The sequence below is a fragment of the Nanorana parkeri genome, unplaced genomic scaffold (genome assembly GCF_000935625.1).
Source record: "Nanorana parkeri isolate BGI_ZX_2015 unplaced genomic scaffold, ASM93562v1 scaffold19, whole genome shotgun sequence".
NCBI classification, from domain to species: domain Eukaryota; kingdom Metazoa; phylum Chordata; class Amphibia; order Anura; family Dicroglossidae; genus Nanorana; species Nanorana parkeri.
This window is the reverse complement of record NW_017306287.1, coordinates 3,608,779-3,633,884: the sequence shown is the minus strand read 5'-3', so window position 1 is coordinate 3,633,884 and position 25,106 is coordinate 3,608,779. Positions and strand designations below refer to the sequence as shown.

General features: G+C 46.3%; 2 protein-coding genes across 2 annotated transcripts in view; both read left to right on the top strand.

Moving 5' to 3' along the window:
- The window catches only part of LOC108791121 (coronin-7-like), a 152,741-nt gene extending 148,350 nt beyond the window's left edge, over positions 1-4,391 (top strand). The window contains exons 27-28 of the mRNA XM_018561508.1: positions 2,087-2,173; positions 4,280-4,391. Coding sequence (XP_018417010.1) covers positions 2,087-2,173; positions 4,280-4,285 — 93 coding nt within the window. The 3' untranslated portion in view covers positions 4,286-4,391. The remainder of the gene's footprint in view (positions 1-2,086; positions 2,174-4,279) is intronic.
- A 6,041-nt stretch (positions 4,392-10,432) lies between these two features.
- PAM16 (presequence translocase associated motor 16 homolog) lies at positions 10,433-20,566 on the top strand. Its single transcript, XM_018561551.1, has 5 exons — positions 10,433-10,546; positions 13,629-13,713; positions 17,153-17,292; positions 17,911-17,976; positions 20,445-20,566. The coding sequence occupies exons 1-5, from the start codon at positions 10,544-10,546 to the stop codon at positions 20,529-20,531; spliced, it is 381 nt and encodes a 126-aa protein (XP_018417053.1). The 5' UTR covers positions 10,433-10,543; the 3' UTR covers positions 20,532-20,566.
- Positions 20,567-25,106: the final 4,540 nt, after the last annotated feature.

Below are 25,106 nucleotides of genomic sequence, written 5' to 3'. Positions count from 1 at the left end.
ATATATATTTTATTTGTATTTATTTTATTTATTTTTTATAAACTTTTTTAATTTTTTATATTAATGTTTTTTTGTTTTTTTTATTAAATATTTGTATTTTATAAATGACTTTACTTTTAGGGGCTTCGGGGAAATGTTAGGGATCTAAACAGACCCCTGATGTTTTCCTTTTAAAATAGAAAAAGAGATTGATGACACAGAGTCCTCAATCCCTTTTTCTGCAGCCCCTGTTATCAATGAACAGGAATCCTCTATACTGAGTGTTCCTGATCACTCATAACATGAGGACAGAGTATGTTTACTATAACCACAATCATGAATGGACAGAAGGTGATGTAGATCACTTCCCATTCATTCATAATTGAGGCTATAGTAACCATGCTAAGACCTCAATTGTTTACAAACACTCAGTGATCACTGACTGCTTGTACCCACTCTCCTTCCTGGCACGCTGTCACAGGAGGCTGAGCGAGAGGAGCTCAGTCTGCTGTGACAGCGCTGGCTGTCTCAGCCCACACCACTCTCCCGATCTGTGACAGGAGGCTGAGCGGTGCGGGGAGGAGAGACGCCGGCCGCTCACAGCGCTCTCCTCCCGCAGTGCTCGGCCGCCAGTGACAGTTTCCCTCCTCCCTCCTGGGACACAGAGCGGCGGCCAGCGGAGAGGAGCGAAAGAACGGATGCACTGCTGTATTGGCCAGAAAATGGCACTTTCTGCATTATGCCAAAAGTGCCATTTGCGGCCGATATCGGTGCATCCCCACTTACAAACCATTGCCCAGTTATTTATTTAATGACATCGTGCAAGAGTGTGGTGAGACATCCGGCCATCATCTGAGCTATCATAGCCCCACAGGGCCTGGTCATGTACTCTATTCTCCAACTTGCCTGATCTTTAAATGTAGCATGGGTTCAAAAGCAACCTGTTCTCCATAGAAAATCAAGGCATTGCTTCTGGAATTCATACAAATGTTTTTCATGCACATCCTTTTAGATTGTAAGCCCTCGGGGGCAGGGCCCTCCTTACCATCTTGTCTTGATTTGTATTGTGATTGTAATGTTTTCCTTATATTGTAAAGCGCTGCGCAAACTGTTGGCGCTATATAAATCCTGTATAATAATAATGATGTACAATAGTATTATCTAGGAAAGCTCTAATGACTGAGTGTTAAAGGCGATTCTTGAATTGGGTCATGCATGACCACCTTAAAGGGAACCTATTAGGATAGAAACATAGGAGCTTACATTACTCACTTGTTTATGAAGATGCAGGCTCTGGAGCTTTAATCCTCTTCCTTTCTTCACTATTTAACTTATCACTACCCTGGAACAAGCACATAGCCAGACAACCTAACACACACATTAGACTGACCAGGTAGTGAAGTAAGGATAATGATGACCGCTCTGGGATGTGCAGATTCTAAAGCAAGTCAGTAATAGCAGCATCCAAATCTCTACCCCGGACTAGGAGATTGTGTGCAGAGAAAAGCCTTATTAGATCATTTTTGGTGATAATTGTCCTGTGTATGGGCTGCCACCATCATGTGTGGAAAAAGGATAATCTTCAATATTAAACATCTCTTTGGAGTATGTGGTTCTATTACAAGTTAATCACTGCTTCCATTGCTGCTAGAATAATATGAATGATGGAAGCTGAATGACTGCATTTGTCAGGCTTTTCCATCACTGTGGATAGCTAAGTGTATTGCAGACTCAAACAGCAAAGATGGGGGCCAAAAGATTGGACTGCCCTTGTTAGCCAGCCAATCAGATTTCAGTTTTCACTAATATGACTACACTACATTGTTCTTGGTTGATTTCAGATTGGTGCAATAGTCTACTGATTTGTGCTGCAAATGTAACCTACTTATTAAATATATAGTTATTGTGGCGGGCCGAACCAGTTACTTCAGAGAATACTGCCTGTGAAAGAGAGACGAGGATTTATAGACTGTGTGTTTATAACAGAAGATTAGCATACCAATAAAATAAAACTGTATCTCTGATATATTCTATAGAGTCCACAATATGGATGATGAGTATGGGTAAATCCTCTAAATGTCACTTAACTTCCCACTTTCTTTTTCAGCTGCTGAATGCAATGGTGGCAAAACTAGGCAACCGGGATGACCCACTGCCCCAGGAAGCCTTTGAAGGGGTAGATGAGGATGAGTGGGTGAGTGAATTTAATGGCAGTGCATGTTTATTGTAAGCTTAGTTTTAAAACAATATTGGAGTTGATATATCTATCTACATAAAAATCTAAAGCATTTTATATATATATAACTGGGGAAACTCCCCCCGAGACTGACAGGTACAGGAGTGCGTGGAGGGGTTTGAGGGAGACAGTCATCTCAGTGGAGTTCGGTGGGCAGATCACATTGAACACATCAAGCTGTATTCAGGAAGGTGCCTAATATTTTGAGACTTTCCTATTTTCAATGTAAGCATGTGTTCCCTCCCTCCCAGAAAGTGTCTAATGATTTTCGGACTGCACTGGCTAGCTCCGGAATTCTTTACAAATATAACCTGCAATTTATTAAAGCAGAACTCCAGGAAAACTATTCTTAACCCTTGCAGCGGGGCTACCCCTGCACTGCAAGGGTTAGGTGCTCATTTTTGTCTAGGGTGGAAAATAACAAAGTTATACTCACCTGATCCCCAGCACCAGCCGGCTTTGACAGTGCATAATCCAGCCTGTCTCCTAGTCCACTGCAGCAATGGTATGTCCCTCCGCACAGGGTTGGATTTACTCTCTCTGCTCAATGCACCCCCCTGTATGCAGGCTGCATACAAGTGATCTCGGCGATTTCGCCGAGATCAGCTGTACAAAACAAGTGGCGGCTTCCCTGCTCTACATTTAGCCCTGCTTTCCCAAACTGCATGTCCTGGGGATCGGGAGATAGGAATTCCCCCCCCCCTGCTGCCCTTCTACTCCCTGCTGCCCCGAGGCCAGGCCTCCGTTGGCCTTGTGGGAAATCCGGCCCTGCCTCCGCATCCCCATGTCCTATACACACTGTATTGGACATGATGACTCATGGACCTTGGACTGCTGCAGCGAAGGCTCCAAGGACCGGTCTAACAGCAAGCTGGCTCCAAGGATCAGGTGAATCTAAATGTTTTCCTTTAGCACATAGACCAAAACGAGCAGTTAACCCTTGCAGTGTGGGGGTAGCCCAACTGCAGAGGTTCAGAAAAGATTTCCCCAGAGTTCTTATTTAAAGCGAAACTACATCCATAACTTTTCTTTCTTTTCATTTTTTACTTCTGTAGACGTTCTTGAAGGGTTAGAATAAGGTTAGGCAACCTTGACACACCAGTTGTACTGTAACTACAAATGCCATCATGCCTTTGCCTCTGGGAGTCATGCCTGTGGCTGACAGAGTCTTGCAAAGCTTCATGAGACTTGTAGTTCCAAGGTTGCCCCAATCCCTGGGTTAGAACCTCTGGTAGGTTTATATCTGCTGTGGCCTGGCTATGGAGATTCCCCTCACTTTCTGTCCCGTTAACCACACAGGAAGTTGTACAAAATCTCTCCGCTGAGGACACTGACCTCCGTAAATAGAGAACGGGGTGCTATCCCCTCCCTGCTCTATCCAACACTAAAAATAGATTTCCAATAAACATGAGTATATATTAGAGGTACACTTAAATGAAAATTTCAAAACCGAAATAAGTCAGGCCGAAAACAAAATCGAAAATGTTTTTTATTTTAACTTAGGAGATGTAGATCACTTCCCATTCATTCATAATTGAGGATATAGTCACCATACTCTGTCCTCAATTATTTACAAACACTCACTGATCGATGAGTGTTTGTACTCTGCTCTCCATCCTGACACACTGTCACATGACACTGAGCGAGCGGAGTTCAGCCTGCTGTGACAGCGCTGGCTGTCTCCGCCCACACACCGCTCTCCTCTGATCTGTGCCAGGACGCTGAGCGGTGTAGGAGGAGAAACAGCGGCCGCTCACAGCGTTCTACTCCTGCAGCGCTCAGCCGCCTGTCACAGTTTCTCTCCTCCCCGCTGGGATACAGAGCAGTGCCCAGTGGGGAGGAGAGAATAGGATGGATGCATCGGTGTATCGGCCAGAAAATGGCACTTTCGGCATTATGCCAAAAGTGCCATTATCGGACGATATGCTTCGGCGGCTGATATATCGGTGCATCCCTAGTATATATCATATAATACTCCACATGCTAGCACATTCCTGTGCACACACATTAGCTCACATAGAGCTGCAGGTTTTGGCTCACAGGTCTGTGTTTTGTCTCTTTCAGGATTAGTGGTGACCCCTGATGCTCCCAGCTGCCTGTTCACCTCTTCCCCCTCTCCCGTGTAACTGGAAATGGCTCAGAAGGCGGTTCAGCGAATACATTCCAATCCCAGGGAAAAATAAACTCAGGCCAATTGTTTACACACTCCCAGCATTCCTGGCCAGTCAGAAGCCGAGCTGCGCGCAGCTTGTGCACCATGCACACAGGCTTCACCAAGGGACGGTCATCTGACCTGTGAGATCATTTTACAGTGTTTGCTTGTCGTGTACAAGAACATGGTGCAACGTGATGTTATAAGCACAGATGTCATTTCCTTATTACCTCCTTCATCCTTCTTAACAGTTTACAAAAGCAGACATCTCTAATAGTTCCCTTGCATGAGGTATTCGGCTCTGGACCAGACTAGCTACTTAACTGGATCAGTCCACCCAAAACTGATACTGAATCAGCGACCAGACTCTTATATGATGGGATTCTGGCATCAAGATCTTGATCATCAATCATTCAATTTTTTGCAAGAGCTTCTTTAACACTCTATTGATTTTTTAGTTAAAAGATAACTATTACCCAACCTTTTTTTTTGCCATAGTTCTCTTTAGGGTCACAAGAGGACATATACTAATGTCCTCCTGTGACCCAAAACTCAGCATACAGCGAGCTAGCGACACACGTTGGCTCTAATTATGGGAATGAGTGTAATTCATAATTCTCCTTTAATTTTGCATTACTGGGATGTTATTTGTAGATCTTAGAATGGATCCTTCTACATATTAAGAAAAGGGAATGACTTGGTGTGTCCACTGATAAGTAACTGAAGAGGCCCTGTCCCCAGACCAATAATTTCTACTGGCCCGATTTTCCCCATCCTCCTGGTTGTCCCGCAAAATTTCCAGGTCTTCCATTTCTTTCTCATGTCCCTCTAACACCGTCGTAACATCATCCATGCAGTGTTCGCAGGAACGAGTGCGCTGGTTCAATTCTGTAATCTCCCGTAGTAACTCGGTGGAGAGCTTTTTTGAAGCAGTAGAGATCTCCTCCCAGACAATGGAGCGAAAGTGACCGAGCAATGCTTCATCTACGGGATCCCGAGTGTTGCAGAGCTCCCAATTGCCCCAAGCTGCCATCTAATGAGGCTGAATCTCCCGAGGAGAGCCGCGTGTCATCGTTGGCTCCGGGAGGTTCCAGCGCCATAAGAGGTTATGTAGGGAGGAGAGGGGAAGGACTGGAGGAGTTAGGCCAGCACAGACTATAAGTAGATACTTCTAGAAGAGGAAAGGACTATGACCTGCAAGGAGGGACGGGGCTGTTCTAGGTAACTGACTCTTCCTGAAGACGTCAAATTTGCACGCAGAGGCACATTGCAAATGTATAAATAATTTATGGAAAGGGAAAACACTTCATACTTCATTTTTCTGTGCTTTATGGCCATTTTTTTAAAGTTGGTGACAGGGTCTCTTTAAAGAGAACTTGTCAACTAAGCACAGTGAAGACAGCCACTTTGTATACTGCTTCAATGTGCAGAGTGACTTGGTGACATCACTAGTTCCTAGTGAATAAATATACATATATAGCTTCACGTATTCTCTGTATCAGGTCACACACTGGCTACTTTTACTTTGCATTGAAGAGAGGCCTCATTTTAAAAGAATCTATAAAGCGAAAATCATGAAAGCTGCCATTGTTACTTTTTTTTTTTTTTTTAAAGCTACAAACTGAAGGACTATCATGCTGTTTCTGTCTTTGCTATTTAGTAAGTCCCTTGACTAGGGAGACCATATATGTGCAATAAATAATGGAGCACCAAAGGTTTAGATTAAAAGGAGGATCCGTTCCTTTCTTCTCCATTATCTATTGCACTTTAAGTTTTCATCCAAAGTCCCTCCAATGGTTGGCAGGCACAGCAGCCTTATAACCACACTTGCATCACAAGGCAATTTTCCATTCCCAAGTAGTACAAGAATAAAGATAATGCCTAAAAGCTTGCACCTTCAAAAACAAGTCAGCAATGGAAGCAACCATACTTTGGTGCCATGGTCTCTTTAAATGGTTATTCCATTCAATGCTAATGTAATGAGTAACTACTTGGGAGTTGAATTGCCTTATGTCTTGTCACATTTTGTGCACTTCACAGGTAAAGTCTACCTGCTGGAGATCCTGGTTCTTCCTCCCAGCCACGGAGGCTCACTACTCTTGTTGCAGGATGAGCAGTCTTAAGGTGCCCATACACTGTGCGATTATCGCACGATAATCGCGGGAAATCCCGCGATCGTACGATAATCGCAAAGTGTATTGAAGGCGTGCGACCGTTTTTACTGTACGGTCGCACGTCTTTTGTCTTAGGAGCATGCTAGAAAACCAGCCGAGAATTTTACGATTTTCGGCCAGTTTTTAGCATGATCGTAAGATCAATGCCGCATGGGCTGGTGTGCGCACGCGCACACTGCCCGTTCAGCATTGCGGTCATCGGAAGCCCGCCCCTCAGGGGGGCGGGCTTGCGATGATCGCAAGTACGATCTGCCTGTCCAAGATGTGCAGATCGTACGTTTTTTTAATTACTTTACAACCATCGCAAGACTAAGGACTTGCGATGGTTGTAAAGGGTATGGCCACCTTTAAGGTGCACTGCTCAAATTTTGACCTGCCAACTCAGCTGAAAATCAAGCTGTGGATGACCCAGTTGGCACCACTCCAGCCACGGAGACTCACTACTCTTGTTGCAGGATGAGCAGTGTTAAGGTAGCTATGCACGGCTCAAATTTTGACCTGCCAACTCAGCTGAAAATCAAGCTGTGGGTTACCCAGTTGGCACCACTCCATTAGACAAAATTTGATTTTTCAATCAACTTTTGTTAAAGGAGTTACACCAAAAATTGGCGGCCAAACAGTCACTACAGCAGGCGAGTATAGCTGTGGTCTCAGATACTAACCGCACCAGAATCCTATATGAGAACCTAAAGGGTGTGCAATCCGGCCTGCACCTGTTCAAAGGTGAAACATCAGTTTTGGGGGACTCACATTTTACTTATCTAGTCTGAAATTAGGGAACAAGTCTCACGAGATGTCCTGGTGACTCCCTGTCTAATGTTTACCTGCCATGTAGAAGCCATACACTTTACTAACACAGGGATTACCGGTGGCACTGCCAAATCTTCCCTGCGGAGCAGGGTCTGCCTTATACTTCTAATAAAATTGTCAAAATGTCACTGTCTCTTGTCTCTGTGGATATTTTTTTTTAGAATTCTTCAATGGGCATCGGTGGTACTACACAAAATACTGTTTACAGCTGCACTTCACTGTGTACATCACTTTACATGGCTGTTAGACCAACCAATGGCAGAGCTATAGCCAGAGTAGACCATGGGCCTAGAAGCACAGGGGGTCCCAGTACTATGTGGCTACACACAGGAATTGCTTTTAGGGGTGGGGGGAGGCTATCACACATAGTTCGGAGCCTGACAGTGATCAACATTTCAGCTAAAGCAAACTTTTAATGTAGTTATAACTGGACTCATGGCTGTAAGTGTCTACGGCTTAGTAGAAAATGAAAGGGGAAAGGGTGATGATTAGTATGAAACACAGACTTTCAGACACTTTTACAAGGGCAGCTGACTGTACATCAGATTGACTGTATTCCAGCACTGCAAGGGTTAACTCAGTTTTTGCCTAGGGGTATTCTGTAAAGGACTTTTACTTACCTGATCCCCGCTCCCCTAGTTTCCTAAACCTGGGCTCCCTGATGTCATCACATACAATGCAGAGGCCATAGCCCTGCACTATATGTCAGGGCGCCAATGGATGGTCTACTAGCTGGAGCGGAGACAAGGTGAGCACTGACTGCCTGAGGGGGAGCGGGGATCAGGTCAGTAAAAGTCCTTTACAAAAGAAACATAAGCTAGCAGTTAGCCCTTGCATTGATAGAGCAGCCCCCCTGCAAGGGTTTGGGGTGTGTTTTTTTTTTTTACCTGGAGATAGGCTTTCAAACGGCAGGTCTCACCTCCATCACTAATCCCTCAGATGGTAAAAAGGAATGGATTTGCACGGCTCCGCCCACTTTTCTAAAATAAGGAATAACATTTTTATTTTTTGTATGTGTTAGGGAAGTTGAGACATGCAGGTACTGACAGTAAAAGCCTCTGACTGCAAGAAATTCAACATTGCGGAGCTCAGAGTGACAAAATAAAGAACAAATATACTGTACATAGCCTGATGTGTGCTAAAGATATCGGTGAGCAAAGTTTTAAAAGTTACCAGTAGGAGGTTTAGTCCTGATCATACGGGGTGCCAAAATATCTGCATGTGTGGGGAAAAAACACTCGTGGCCATTTACACGGAACATGTAACAGTTACATACATGTAGGAATGTTTTCTGGCAAAAGTGGGTGCTTCTCACATGTCAGGATGCATCAAATTCAGTAAGCAATCACATGTAGGATCTACAGCAAACTCCCCATTATCTGGACTGGCATCCACAGAGATTGGTAGGTTCCGGATGAATGTAATTTCTGGTTGCTTGAGAGTTACTATTCAAAATAGGTCTAACTAATGCCATACCCCATATTATACCATATCATAACATAAACTCTGTAATGTCTTTAATATTGAAATGAAGTAATCAAAAGCAAATGAAGACAAATAGACACACGGTCATTTCCAGGATAATACATGCTCCAGATCAGCAGAACAATGAGTACACAGGGGATGTTTTTTTCTGTTTAGATGAGAGTTCTGGTTAGTTGAATACTGGATAACAGAGAGTTTACTGTATAAACTATTGGTGGCACAGAGTGGGAAATTGTAACATATTATGTGCAACATTGTCACAAATTGTGACAAATTATCTATTATGTCGCAGTGACCTTACTTTAAAAGTAGTCCTGCACCATCTACTGCTTGGCACACTAATGCTGTTATTCTATGCACATAAAACATGTGGAACCTTTTTTTAGCAGTCAATTCAACTTTTTAGAGAAATGTTGCAAATATTTTCCTATTTCTTACTAGTGATGTGCTGTGGTGAACTATCAGCGACATTAGAAAAGTGCAGATTGCAACATTTTTTACTGGTGCGACAAATAAACAATGATTCACAATTGCATTTTCCTATTGAATGCAACATGTGCGTCAGAAATAATGTTGTGCTTTGGTGCAAATCTAGTTCGCCCAAGCTCACGCAGAACTGTGACTGACACCACCCCCTCCTGCGCCAATCCATTGCAACAGCAGCATTCCCTTCCCGGCAGCTACGCGTCACAAAGGGGAGGGGAATCCCTATGCTGCAAGTGATTGGGCTGGGAAAAGGGAGTGCCAGTCACAGTTTTGCGGAGACTTGGGCAAAACTGATTTGCACTAAGTCCCTGCACGTCATTATTTGTGACGCACACGGGGCATTCAACAGGAAAATGCATTGCAAATCATTGTTTATTTGTCACAGTAGTAATAAATGTTCCAATCTGCACTTTTAATGTTATTGATAGTTTATCAGGTCCAAATTTTAACATTAAGTGAACCATATATACCTGACATACCAATATCATTGACTAGGTGTTTAAATTGATATTCTCATCTGGTGTCGACATTTTCCGGTAACTGTTGGTATATGCACCGACTTATGGCCTATTCCCCCATTTCCCATGGAAGGATGTAAAAGACGGGGTCCACTAGCACCTTTATGGCTAAGATGGCCGGATCCGCTCTCTGGTGATATTAATGTTGACATGGCCAGTGTGTCCTTTGCTCTTTATGGCCTGCATGAGCAAAGGTGTCTCATATTTCCACTTGTCCCTCTTCCCCCTTCTTAGGTAGTTGGAAGGTTTGTATAAAAGAGAAAGGAAATTGGAGGAAGAAGGCACAGGGGTACCTATCCCCCATAAAAGGGACCTGTGTGAATAGGGGGTCTCTCTTCATGGCAGACAAAAGGTGCCCTTCTAATTGTATTCTCTACCCCTCAACACTTAATTATGCCTCTGCTTCTAAATAACCATTATAGGTATATATTGTTCTATCTAAACCCCTCTCATGCCTCACATTGCTGCTCCCCACATGTCACTGAGTTCCTGCTGCTTTATACTACACCATTTTTTTTATTTCCTAACGCGTATTGCATTTTGCCAGCACTCTTGCCCTCTTTCAAGATGGCGCTTCCAGATGTGACGCAGATGCGTTCATTGGCCCAAAGTCACGTGTCAATGTGATGCAATCAAGGTCCGGAGGAGTGATAGAACACCGGTCGCGCACACAGCTGCGGTAACCTTGACAGTACGGGGCAGCATGGTAAGTGTCACGTGTGCCCTGTCGTACCGGGGCTTCGGTCACGTGTTTAAATAGAGGGGGGTCGCCGAGTCATGAGGCCATATAGACCGGCAGAAGAGGTAGAGGCTGTCCTGGTGCTATAAAGGGATGTGTAGCTGGGGCAGACAACATGGGAATGTCTACCTGTGAGGAGCTACAAGCACCAACATGCCCCATAGGTCAGATGCTGTTATATAGACACTGACCGGGCCTGCTGTGACTTATGGTTCCCTGGCCCCTGGAGCGCCCCAGGCTGTGTGTTGTGTAACAGCTGAGTGGTAACAGGCCTGTGTTCACTGGGGTCACTATATAGGGAATGGTGACATAGGAACAGGGCATTGGTCCATAGACATTGTAGGCCAATCCTAGGACCCTAGGCTTATTCCTCCAGGACGTTGCATAAACATGTACGCTGAGCTTGCCCCGGTGTGTGTGTTTATGTGACTCGAGCCGGGCGTGTGAGCTTATACCTCCAGCCCCGGCGTATCACCGAGCGGCTGATGACCAGAAATGTCCAAACAAACAGGGGATAGCGCCGGACCCGCGGCTTGTCCTTTTAGTGTTGGTACCTCGCTGAGGTAGGCAAAGCCTGGCCATTCAGAAACTACAAATCCCGCCATGCCTCTGGGAGTCATGCCTGTGACTGCCATAGCCTTGCAATGCCTCATGGGACTTGTAGTTGCCCCACAGATGGAGGGCCGGAGATTGCCCACCCCTGCAAGAAGCTTCCCACGGTTTCTTTTTAGTGCTATGCGATTGAAGCGCTGACCCACAGACTAATAGTCCAGATACAATTTTATTCCTGCGTAGGAAGCCAACGCGTTCCGAGGTCCAGAGGATCCGGGTTCACATGGAAAATCATTGTTGACCTGTTCTTGAAAATACTAGTTGACTGGCTGATGCTCTGCCTTCAGTCAACAACGCCGAACAAGAATGAAGGAAAGTCCTGATCTGCATATTTCTTCCATGTCAGTGGTTTAAATCTAAGGAAGCCAGGGGATCAGGATGACAGCCAGGGAACTAGTATATGCAGAATTAGGGGGGTGGCAATAGCAGCCTCCATGTTTCTATTATAAAGGTTTCCTTTAACGGAGCCGGGGCGCTCCGTTAAAGGAAACTACAAACCCCATCATGCATCTGACTCTGGTAATCATGTCTGTGGCTGTGAGAATCTTGCAATGCTTCATGGGACTTGTAGTTCCACAACAGCTGGAGTTTGTCTACCCCTGATGTATAGTGACAGCCCCCCATATACCCGGGCAGATGACAGAGGAGTGTATTAGCAGAGGCTAGTTCAGTGAAAGCGGAGTGTTCCGGAAAGACCGGGAGGGGGACTCTATACAAATCTAGATTGTAAGCTTGGCTCCGCCCTCTGCCACCTCCTGACCTTTCTTATTGGTCAGTAAGGCTGCCAATCAATAGAAGATGCCAACAAGGGAGAGTATGAGCGGGCCAAGCTGGCCAGAAAAGGTTGAGATTGGCATAAATCTTCAGCTTCAGGACCTTCACTGCCGTCTCTAATAATAATAATAATTTCCTGTCTGTATATAATATATATCATGGAGATCAGCGCAGATCACATCTCCTATATGGGGCCCACAGATGGATAGTGGAGTTCATGTTCATCTGCCGCATTCTGTTGGCAGGCGTCCTGAGATTTGAAGGTCTGTTCTAAGTTTTTATAGATTGTGACCCTGGAAGTGTCTCTTTATTTAATTTATAACAAAGTACAATGTAAGCCGCCCCTTTGTTCCGGAATGTTCTCTGCTTTCCGGGATCTTCATATTGGGAAGTGTAATATAACAAGGTTTTGTATTCTAATGGGGAAGCTGGTGTTCTATCGAAAGCTCCAACTCGTCGAAAGCTCAAACGACCTCACTGCCATAGGACTACATAGCCCATCATGTGTTGCTTCCAGCAAGCAATGATGATGTTACATTGTTCAGACCTGGAGTTGTAGTTCAGAAGGCAGGTGTTCTATCGAAAGCTCCATCTCGTTGAAATCTCCAACTACCTCACTGCCATGGGACTACATAGCCCGTCATGCGTTGCTTGCAGAAAGCAATGATGATGTTACATTGTTCCGACCTGGAGTTGTAGTTCAGAAGGCAGGTGCTCTATCGAAAGCTCCATCTCGTTGAAATCTCCATCTACCTCACTGCCGTGTACTTGCAAGTTGGAGATTTCGACCAGACAGCGTTAGACTGCAAAACACAAAGACCGGCGGAGCTGTGTACCGCTGCATTTTAACAATATTCAGCTGATGGCAAACTCGACGAGTATTCTGAAAACTCTGCGCGCATGCACACCGCAACTGTACAGAGCTCCAGTCTTTCTGAGCACTGGAAGTGAGGTAGTTTGAGATCTCGACGAGTTGGAGCTTTCGATAGAACACAGACTCTGTGTATTCATCTCTCAGACAGTATAGAGTGATTTGTGGTTAAAGCTGAACTCCGGCCTGTCCTTAAAGGGTGTCTATGGTGAAGAACTGAAAATAAATCTGTATTTCTATACTCCATCTCCATAAGTTCTATCCCACGCCTCATAATCTGATCCATCTAGAAGTTTGTAAACGTATAGAAGATGCTCATAGGATGGACTTCCTCACGAGAGCCCAGGGGAGAAGAGTCTAGCAGCCAGGTGGGGCAGAGGATCAGGTGAGTATACCTGCTTCATTATATTGATGCAACCACAAATCCCATGAGGCATTGCAAGACTCTGACAGCCACAGGCATGACTCCTAGAGGCAGATGCATGATGGGATTTGTAGTCACACCACAGCTGGAGGGCTGAGTTTGCTTACTTCTGCCCTAGACAGAACAGGCAGTAAACTCTTGCAGCACCGGGGAAGCCCCCCTACAAGGGTTCAGCGTTACAAATCCTGGAGTTCTATAATGTTTCCATCTTTGGTGGCACACTTGTGTTTTGTTACACTGTACATCGTATTATGACTGTAGTTCAGCATGACTTTAATAAAGACGCGGTTTTTAGGATACACGCAGCGTAAAGGGTAATTGGGAGCGTCAGTGGTGTATTGACATCTTATCTTGCTGTTTCCCTACAGGCGAAGTACTTGGCACAGATCATGATGATGGGCGCACAGGTGATAGGGCGAGCGTTCACAAAGGCTCTACGCCAGGAGTTTGCAGGTAAATCTTCGGAGTCTAGGACGGGAGGTCTGATATTTTGTGGAGTGATGCCGTGTAAACTGCGCCGTCATTGAGGCCGCGTTCACACTTTTTACGTTGCGGCAGCATTTAGCTAAACGCACACATTACCGCAATGCTTCTTCACTGTGCACTTCGATGTGAATGGCATCCCCAATACATATAGTGCACTGCATTGCTGAAAAAGAGTTATGTGTATTGGCAGCCCGTATATCATGAATAGGCCGCCTCGGCACTCCACAGGGCCTCATGCACACGATGATAAAAGCTGCGGCTGGGCATTGCTGCAGCAAAAATCTCTGTCGGTACAGATGCGGCCGCTGTGTCCAGTTAATGATAGGCTGCCGGCATCTGTCCCTGGTTGTCTACATGTAATCGTATATGGAACCATTACCTCAGGGTTGCCCATTAGGTAGATTGCAATCTTCCAGTAGATCGCAAAGCAAACAATGGTAGATCGCGATCAGCTCACTGACCTGAGCTCCCTCCCGCGTTGCTGGTGCGGTTGAAAGTGTCAGACGCCGCAGACGGCAAGGGGCGGGACACCTCTCCCTGTGTGCAACGTCGGCTGATAGACATAGCAGATAGAAACAGTGGAGAGAGCGAGGAGAGAGAGAGAAGAGACGGCCAACAGAGTGGGCCAGTTCGCACCACGAAGTCTGCGTTCCAGAGTGTTTGGCCTCTAGAACGCACAGAAACGCCAGGCGGCTTGCAGCATTTTTGCAGATCGCACTAGACCGGAATGCAGGCACTACTGTGGGCGTGGCTGCCGTGCCATTGACTTCAATGCACCGCCATGCCCCTGAATGCAGGAGAGTTTTCATTGGTAGATCTCATTGAGCTCGTCATTTGAAAAGTAGATCTCCAGAGGAAAAATTGTGGGCACCCGTGCATTACCTGCAGATTGGGAGAGGTGCTTCTTCTGTATCCAGGGACAAAGGTCTCTCCCGATGCTGTATGGACACACCTGGGATTCCTGACACAAGAATTTGGAGGTTCATGCCGCAGGAATGCCCAGACGGAGCTTCAATTGCTGTGTGCATGAGGCCTAAGGGCCCAGTCACACCGCATCCGGTGCGTTCCAGCACAATTCGTGGCCTGAACGCATAGAATCGCAGAAATCAAGCCGGGCTGTGTTCTGGGGTGGGAGGGGGCGTGTTAGTGCCATTCCTGCCCCTTGCCTGCAGTGTAGTCAGAAAAAATAGTACATGCATTTTGTCCGATCACACTGCACTGGAACGGAGGGCATTCCTGTACCTCGCTGTTCGGTGCGGGCAGGGGTAGTGTCTGCAGTGCCATTGACATGGATGACACTATCTTGCCCCAGAACGCGGCTCGACTTGATTTCTGCGATCCGGCCACAAATCGTGCCGGGACGCACTCAATATGGTGTGACTGGGCCCTCCAGGATTGGAAAAATATGAATGGGGCCCTCAACTGTAAATCTACCCCCAGATTTGACATTTTAGTTTTGGGCAGATGCAGTCATGGTTTGATCGCCCACTGGCTTCTTGGGGTGTCTACTGGAGTGAACCCCTCAACTCCTCCAAAGTAAAGATCTTGGTCAGCACATGCAGATTCTGGTAAAATTCACATTGAAATGATTCTGACCACTAAAGTGTCAGTTTTGTGGCAGTTTGAAGCAGCTTTTGATCACGGCAAAGAACAAACAGATTAACACGACCGGCCATTTCTTAGATAATGGTGGCGGCGCGTTACCTGGAACCATCTGGTCCTTTTTACAATAAAAATATGGTTGATATTGGCTCCACATTTCCAACTGTAGCATTATATTTGGTATTAAAGCCCAAACCCAGTCCTTGTCCTTTCTTTTAGTTTTATATAGAGCTGGGAAGGATGAGAACGCTTGTCAGATTGTAAGCTGTCCCTGTAGTAGAAACGTCACTTCATTTTCTATTCTGTCTGCCATCACTTGGGCAAAAGTGAAATGGAATCTGTCTAATGGATACATGGACAGCAAAAAAAAAGCTGACGGAGGTTCTTACACTCACCCACCCTACTAGAAAAATAAGTTTTATTGCTGTCTATGTCCCCAGTGCAGAGATTTCCGCTTACATCCTGTTCTGTCTCACGCCTGTCAGAGACCCGAAGGGGAAGTTGCCCAAACAGAGTGTGACAGCAATGAAATGTTGATGAATTTCTCCATTAGAACGATGGTGGCACACGTGCAGGGGGGGAAGAGCATGGCAGGGACACACTAGAAAACGAGGAAAGAAGTACTTTAAAAAAAAAACTCCACAACAGCCTCCAGCAAAGCAGGGTCTCCTTAAAGGAGAAATGAAAAAAAAACATTTGGCTTTAATATCACATAAAACATATTTCCATTGAGGTTGTCTTTGCAAACCTCTCCTGAAAATATTGGTTCCCTAGATCTTATATTGATCTAATGGTTTGATGGGTCTGGGTCAGTGACTCAAAGTATTGAAGCCAGAGGATCACCATGACTGCACATATTTTCCAAAGGAGGTCATCAGTGGCAGCCATCACATTTCTCACATGCATATGTACTTAAAGGAGAACTATGACATGAGTGATTTCCACTCACCTCATAGTTCTAGCCGACCTGTGACAATGAGACTGTCACAGGTCGGCTCAGTAGATCGGGAGGTGAGCGAACACATACCGGGTTCGCCCCCCTCTCGATCCTGTCACGGCTCTCTGCCGTGACAGGGGGAGGGGCTGGATTCCCCTCTCCCCGCTCCGATCTGCCAGTGCTGACTGGCGGAACGGACGGGGGAGGGGGCGGGTACAGCTGGCTCTGCCTCTAGATAGGCAGAGCCAGCTGTCACTCATGCAGCTGGGCGGATCCCGTCATCTACGTCGGGATCCGCTCCGACTGTGGCGTCTCAGTATACCGCGAGCTGTAGCTCGTGGTATACTGAGCTTAGGGTAACGGGAGGACGCTAGTTTGTGTCCTCCCGTTACCCTAAGGAGAACTATGGGGAAAAACACTGACCCCTTTGGTACAAATGATGTAATGTGCCCAAGCATTATATCCATGGAATGGTTTCATTAGCAAAGCATTGTTGGGAAATCTCCTCTGTAATCTCAGGAGATCTCAGGGAAAGGCATTTCCTCCCCTGGGATGATGTGCATGGTCACATGTCCTAGTCACATGTGCCAGTAATCCAGGAAGTAATAGGAGAGCTAGTGATCTGCCCTTAGTAAACATGGCCACTGTCAGAAGAATGGGAAGAAAAGAGAAATCCGGAATGCAAAGAATACAAAGCCGGCAATTATCTAGAAGTATGTGATTGTAGATTGTCATTACTAAACATTTCTAAAGGTGTGTTTGTTGTCATTTCAAAGATCTGAGTAAAGTTCCTCTTTAATAGTCATTTTAACCATTGTTACCGCACGCTATAGTTTTCCACGCTCACTTGTCTGCCATCTTTTTCAGCGAGTAAAGCAGCGGCCGAGGCAAGAGGAGGACGGGCGGGACAGGAGTCGGCTGCAGTCAGCAGCCTATCAGGAATAAGTTTGCAAGAAGCCCAGCAGATTCTAAATATCTCCAAACTGAACACAGAAGAAATTCAGAAGGTAACAGGAAATGTTGTTTTATCCTGCGCTTGCTTCACGCTAACATACCTGCTGGAAATGTTTTGTAGCGTGACGTTGGCCTGCATTGAGCTGAGCTGTCACAAGATGGAGCTGTTACAAATGATTATATTTGCTTTCCTCTTCTAACACATTGTCAAACACATCGCACTAAAGACTTGTAAAAGAATAGGAAGTCGGAGTAACTGATAATGGAATGGTGACCCAAAATTAGAGAATTCCCTTCCAGTCAGAACCATACAAAAGATTTTGGGGCTCCGGGCCTAATATGTCAAATGTGAAGCAAAAGTGGTGCCCAGTCACAGGAATTATTGCAAAGGTTGGTGTTACCGGTAGTGACCTAAGAAGAAACAGCACACCACAGGAATGTGTCCAAATGTCTTTTTATTGACTCGTACTATCACAGATAAAGTGCAACATTTCGGGGCCACGCATGGTCTCTTTCACCAGGCTCAGTATGTTGTTTTTGGGTCGATGAATAGTTATGAAATAAGTGTACAAAGGAAATGAAGGTCCCAGAAACCAGACCAGACAGGTGACACCTATATGCAGTATAGAAATAAAACAAGAAGTCTAACCTTCTTTTTATTTATTCTGCAGAGCTACGACCACCTTTTTAAAGTCAATGACAAAGCTGTAGGAGGGTCCTTCTACCTGCAATCCAAAGTAAGTAGCTGTTGTTGTCTCCTCGTCCTCTCCCTCCCTCCCCCTGGAGACTTCCCCTCCTTGTCCTCTCCTTACTTTCCCTCCTTATCCTCTCCTTACTTCCCCTCCTCGTCCTCTCCCTCCCTCCCTCCCCCTGGAGACTTGTCCTCTCCTTACTTCCCCTCCTTGTCCTCTCCTTACTTCCCCTCCTTGTCCTCTCCTTACTTCCCCTCCTTGTCCTCTCCTTACTTCCCCTCCTTGTCCTCTCCCTCCCTGCCCCTGGAGACTTCCCCGCCTCGTCCTCTCCCTCCCTCCCCCTGGAGACTTGTCCTCTACCTCCCCCTGGAGACTTCCCCTCCTTGTCCTCTCCCTCCCTCCCCCTGGAGACTTCCCCTCCTCGTCCTCTCCCTCCCGTCCCTGCATACTGAGATTTCTAGCACCTAGATTGATGAATCGGTTCTCCGAAGTTGTTAATACATCAGTTTTATATGTATAACCAGTAAGATGTCAGCCACACAGGAAGTGCATTGTTTTCAGTGGGTTGGCCATATAAGTCCATGTCAAATGCAAAACTGTTTGTTTTTCTTTTTCCCTTGGGGCCCCTGGGAGCACTTGGAGCTGACAGTGCCTACCATGAATGTTACATTCTCTAGACTGAGTCATGCAGCTTCCAGCGGAGCCACTTCCTGCCTAATAAGTAACAGGTATGTCAGGGGGGGTCACATGTTCCCCCATACCTACCAAAAAGCCCCCCCTTCCTTAGCAGGCCCTTCAGATGAGTGGGACAGGCACTGAGGGAGCTCTGCTGGGTAAATATACATGCCAGGGGAGGTGGTAGGGCTAGTTCACACCAGCCTCATCCGGCCGCAGTGCGATCGCCCACACCAGAACGCATGGCAAATCAATGCCTGCATTCTGGTCCGGTGCGGTCACACAAAATAGTACATGCTGCATTTTTTTGGGACAGCACCGGGCCAGAACGTAGGCATTGATTTGCCACGCGTTGTGGTGTTGACGATCACACTGCGGTCGGGGGAGCGTGACTGCAGCACCATTGACTTCAATGCACTGCCACGCCCCCTCCCGCACCAGAACGCAATAAGCCGGCCAGGATGCAATCCAGTGCGTTCCGGCACCGAATTGGGCTTGGCAGCTTTCCCCTCACTTCCTGTGCTCACTGGCAGCGGGACAGGAAGTGGAGGAAATGATCCCCAATTGTGACCCAAAACCGTAATAAAAGCCACACTAAGGCCCCAACCCCTCCCCACTCTATCCAAAGAAAAATGTTTTGGCCAAATTTACATATTAAACATTTACTTCACAAATCATAAATCCCAAAAGTCATATCTGGTTTACGAGTGGCAGCGAGGCCAGAAAGTGGCACCCGGTGGCATCGTGTGCGTAGCTTTTCCATGAAGAGAAGCCTCTCGCCAGTGCAGCAATGTGCCAGTATACAGATGTTATTCAGACATGGAAATGAACGGCAGCTGACTGAAAACACAGATTTGTATTATTGGAGTCTTGAGCGGATAATTACATTTTTTCCACATTACTTAGGAAAGTGAAGTTGCCCTTTAATGCACATTGTGTGCGTTAGAGAGTGCTACTGCCCGGCTACCACCTGGTGAGTAGGGGCAGCACTCGGCATACACACACAATGCCCTACGCATACGTGTATTCACATGCAGATGGCAGGATTGGTTTTACATTTTGTTTTGTTTTCATTTTTAGTTATTTTGTTTACTTTTTTTATCTTAACTTTTTTTTTGAATTTTTTTTAATCACTTTTTAAATAATTTTTTTATAGACTTAACTTTATTGCTATCGTACCGGGGATAACAAGCCCCTACGTGATGGCGTTTGGAGGTGACAGATTCTCTTTATGGAGCCTGTCCTCCAATACAGAAGATCGAGCACAATGCTGTGCTCAATCTTCTGTACAGCCCGACATGTCACAGCTGTGAGTACAGCGCTCCTGTCTCACTGATCACACAGAACTCCCCGCTCTCCATCTTGAAATCATTGCCATAGTCCCCAGAAGAGTGGGGGCCCCCAAAAACCCTGGCAGGGAGGGGGGTGTCTCTGCAGGGGGGAGGGACCTGGGAGGGGTGGACAAGCAGGCTGCTATACAAGTGATCTGGACAGCTATACAGCCGCCCAGATCACTTGTACAGAACGGTTCCCCCGCTCTGCATTTAGTCCTGGTTGCCAGAGCTAAATGTAGAAAAAACCCACCCGGCACCCTGAACTGCATGTCCCGGGCGACAGGAATTCCGCACCCCTGGCTCCTTTTCCCTCCGGTGTCTTAGCATTGAGGACAACCAGAGTCACATTTGGGCTTATTTATCAACACTTCTGTAGAGATTTGTGTTCCCCAAAGTCACCAGATTCTCCCCGGGTCCATTGGGTGATAAAAGGATTTCTTTTGGGTGGTTCTTTCTTCAGACACATTGATAATGAAGATTTCGGGTTATTATTATTTTTTGTAGGTTGTCCGAGCCAAGGAACGGTTAGATCAGGAGTTGGTGATACAAAACAAAGGAAAAGATCCTACAGAGGAGGCCAAGACCACGTGAGGCCCAGCCCACGCCCCAACCTTCACTGTACATGGCTTGCGAGAGAACGGGACCTGGACCTGGACCTGGACCTGGACCTGGACCTGGACCTGGAGGCCTCAGACCACATGTTTGAGTATTCCCACTTCTGCCATCCTCAGCTTGGAAGTGTATTTTAATTTATGGGTGTTATTAAAGCTTTATATTTTTGTAGGTTATTTCAGTAAATCTTTAGAGCACAAAGTGCACATGTCTCCTCCTCACCTCGGGGGGGATTTGTGATGTACAATGCAGTCATGGTGCGCGGTTAACCCGCTCATTTTAAGGATTGTCTAAGTTCAGGTATGACGCACACTGAATGTGCTCTTTGCTGATTGGCTGCTGTTAGTCAGGTGGCACACTGATGCCTTGCCATGATTGGCCTTTGTAAGGTCTAAGCTACACAGAGGATTTTAGTAGCTCAGCCATGCTATCAAATGTGCCTGTGATGAAAGGAAGCAGCTGTGATTGAGACTTGGAGGCTGCCAATGGCTGTCGCGCAGACTATCCATACCCAGAACACGTATGCGGATAAGAACAGACATTTCTGATCTGTATGTGTTCCAGATCAGTGACTCAGAAAATAGTGAAGCCGGGGGATCAGCATCACAGCAGACAACTGGCATTTTCAGAAGGAGGTCAAAAGTGGCAGCCTCCATGTTTATCACACTTTAGTAGCCTTCTCTTACTAGCAGATGGAGCACATGGTGTCCGGTGGTGAAAGCGACACAGAAGTGACTACTTGTGTATTATCCTACAATGCCGGGAAGGTGGGTGTCCCCTGCTCTATGCCACCGCAGGAAGCCATTCCTCCCATCTGTGAGCAACTGCTCGCTGTTCTTACTCATCATCATTGCAGGCGATTTCAGTAGCATTATTGAGCTGAGTTGCCGATGTAACTTGGACCGGCCCCGGGGCCCCCCCAGGCTGTTTAGCGGGATGGAATCCATCTCACAATCTGATACTTTAATCATTGATTTGTTATTGTCTCCTGAATAAAAGCATTGAACACAAAATGATTTCCCATTGACATATTACAACCTGATACACAGACGGTCTTCTTTAGGGCCCATTCACATTGCTGTGCTGCGGTAATGCAAGTTTTAACACACATGTACCGTGGTGCTTTGCCGTGCCATTCATTTTGATTTCCTCTCTAACACTAATTCAGAAATCATGCGCAGTAGCAGGCTGAGCGCCGATCACGTGAGCGCTGTGCACACAGGAGACGGCAGATCTGGCTGAGGGACATCTGTGGTACGTTAAAGAATGCTGAGGATCTATGTGAGGGGAATGAGGTGTCTGCTGGGTGGGGGTCGTGTCGCTATATTATCAGATTTGTTTGCCCGGCTCAACACTGATTGGCTGGGAAGCCGGCTTCCTGGCCAATCAGCATCAAGCCGGCCAAACCGCATGGAGCCAGCTCCATCTTTCCTTGCGGCACTGCCGGTCAGAGGAAATCTCCCTCTGGCCGGAAGTTCCAGTATCGGGAAAGGTGTCGGAGCATCTAGACGAGTACTCACCCAAATATTCGGTATCGGCACCAATAGTATCGTTATCGTCCCTAGTGCTAACCTTTCCTTAGTAAGTCCCAACACTAAAAAAAAATTGGATTTAGATACACTTTAGCCCCTTCTGTATGCATATACATGGCAGCGTGGTGCTGGGCTTTGACGCCATGCTGCCACATATACGCTTCGCTGTTTTGTGCTGGGAGCGCGCTGTATCTTGGGCCCCCAACACTGTGACCTAGCTGTCACCAACAGCTCCCAGTCCTGTTTACAATTGGGAGGTGGTAGGACGTGTTAATGATGATGTGATGACTGACAGCCAATGACATGTTCAGGAGCCCGCCTCCAGTGTGGAAGGCTAAAGCTGGCCATACACCTATAGATGATCTGCAGACTTTCTATGTGATTCCTCCATCTACGCTAAACTGTGTGGACGGAGAAATCTCCCGCTGGGCCAAGCTTCACTATCTTGCTAGTCGGCCCCACTGGCTCTCAAAATACCTAAACAGTCTGATTGGATGCCGGCATTGTTCCGGTATTCTGAGAGCCAGCGGGGCCGACTAGCAAGATAGTGAAGCTTGGCCCAGCGGGAGATTTCTCCGTCCACACAGTTTAGCGTAGATGGAGGAATCACATAGAAAGTCTGCAGATCATCTATAGGTGTATGGCCAGCTGCAGTTTACCTTTTGGGCCATGTTTGGTGTCACATGCATATTCAGTGTATAACATGAAACATGGTCACGTTCCTTCTTCCTCCTGTCCATGTTACATGCTAACCCTGCCGGCCCCGGTACAGACAAGGACAGAAGGATGAATCCGCTGATAGCAGCTGCAATGCTTTACTGGCTCTAATATAAAAAAATTATAACTATACAGTGCGCATTTATAACTTGTTTTCCAAAAAAAGGGACTTTACCTTTTAAGAGTCACAGAAGTGAGGTTCCCCTTGGCCAAGAAGTGCAAAAAATGGCCATTTAAAGTATATTCATCTTTTTTTCACATGAGCATTATATCGTGCTTGAAGGTAACTGGCTAGTAAAAAAAACCACGATGAAATGACTGGACGCGGACACGTGACTTCTTTGCTGTCGTCTTTTTATTAAGTTTTAATAGTTGAATAAACGCCCCCATTTCAGGGAGGCATCTCGTTGGCAGCTCGCCCCCCTTTGGGAGCTTACTGGACAATCTCCGCACTCGAGGGGGCGGTCTCGTCATGTTGCAGTCACGCAGCACCTCTCACGCACACCGATGCAAGAGCTGTCTTCACTTGGACATGGAGGAGGTACAGACATAAAGAGGGGCGGGAGACTTGTTATGATACAGAAGGCACTTCATCCTGGCCGCCTGCAGATCATTACTCCAGTAGCTGGAGCCAATCAGAGCATCACTCCCTTAAAGCAATGCTTATGCTCTCTGTCACACGGGGCCAATGTTCTGGGCTCATCTGCTGTACTCGAATACAGTAAAAGACAAAAAGCTACTAGAACAAATAATACTCAGCTAGTAGATTTAAAGGGCAACTCCAGCAAAACACTTGCACAAGGCAAAGGATTCATTTGGGGATTCTCCCAACCCTCCTGTCCTGTTTAGGAGGAAACAACACTATTCCGCTCCTAATTCCCTAGACCCCATGTGACTGCCCCTTCTTATTGCTTGGACTATTAATAAATACCACCTACGGTAAGTACTTACCCTCCCACTGCAAGTCTAATATCAATGTCAGAATTTAGGACACAGTTTGGGTAATTAAACCAGCCGAGTTCAAATATTATTCAATGACTTTTGAGGAAATACATTAACCATTCCGCTGCCTGCTTCTGTATTCGGCTGGAGTTGCTCTTCGTGCAATAGATGTACATACAGCAGTTTCATCTTCTGTCAGGTTGTTGGTTCTATCAGATACAAAGCAGATCATACATGTTGTATTTGTTTAGTAATTAAATAAGAAATCTCATTTGCTCTGGATACAGTTCAGTTTGATGCATCGTGTACAGACAATGGAGGAAGGGAAGATGATGGACCTTCACATCTGGACAGGTTCCTATGGATTTACTATAGGGGGGTAAGGTGTCACCAGTGACTGATATTGCCAGCAGAAGAAATACTCCAGCAAAGGAACCCCTTCCTCCTGAGGAATCACTACCTGGCTGGCCGGGAGCTCAGTAGATTCTCACTCCATAGCAGAGGAGCAATGAGGACACAACTTACTATTCCAGCCAACAAAGGCAACGAGCTCTCAGCAGCTGCCCCTGCATACATTCCGCAAGCCTTTTGATGATGTCACAAGAAAGTCATAAAGCTCTTCCATGGTAAAAGAAAAACATAATCCTTTGATTTGCTCTAAATCAGGGGTAGGCAACCTCAGCACGCCAGCTGTGGTGGAACTACAAGTCCCATGAGGCATTGCAAGACTGAAAGCCACAGACATGATTCCCAGGGGCGCACCACAGCTGGAGTACCGAGGTGGCCTACCCTGCTCTAGAAGGGAAAAGGTTTTGGGGGGTAATTTTGGGTAATCTCTGGACATGCACTCTAAGCTCCTCTTACCAAATGGATCCCTTGTATGGCAAGTAACTGAACGTTCCATATTGTATGGACAACACAGTTTGGTACGGGCCCTACCGAGGGGCTCTTTAAGTAAAGGATGGCTGCATTATACAGTAGCCCAGTACACAGTGATTGATGTAAGAAAGGTGTCATCATCCATACTGCAGGTTATGTGACACCCTGAGCTACAAAGAAGGAATTTGATTCGTTGTCATGTGACTCCTCAAATTGTCTCTCCGCCCAGCTTCCATCAATCCGCCCCGGTGTTCATACATTACATAATACATTACACAATGGCTGATAACCAAGACAACATGCTTTAGAAGGCAAACTGCAGTTACTTTGAATCTCAATCTAAGCAAGAGATCCCATCCTACAAGCAAACGCAGTCAGCTCTAGTAACGTATCATAACCCCTTACCAACCAATCAGAATCCACCAATCCACTTCTGATGGGTTGCTACTGGACACTGCATTTGACGGTTCCCTTTACTTTATTA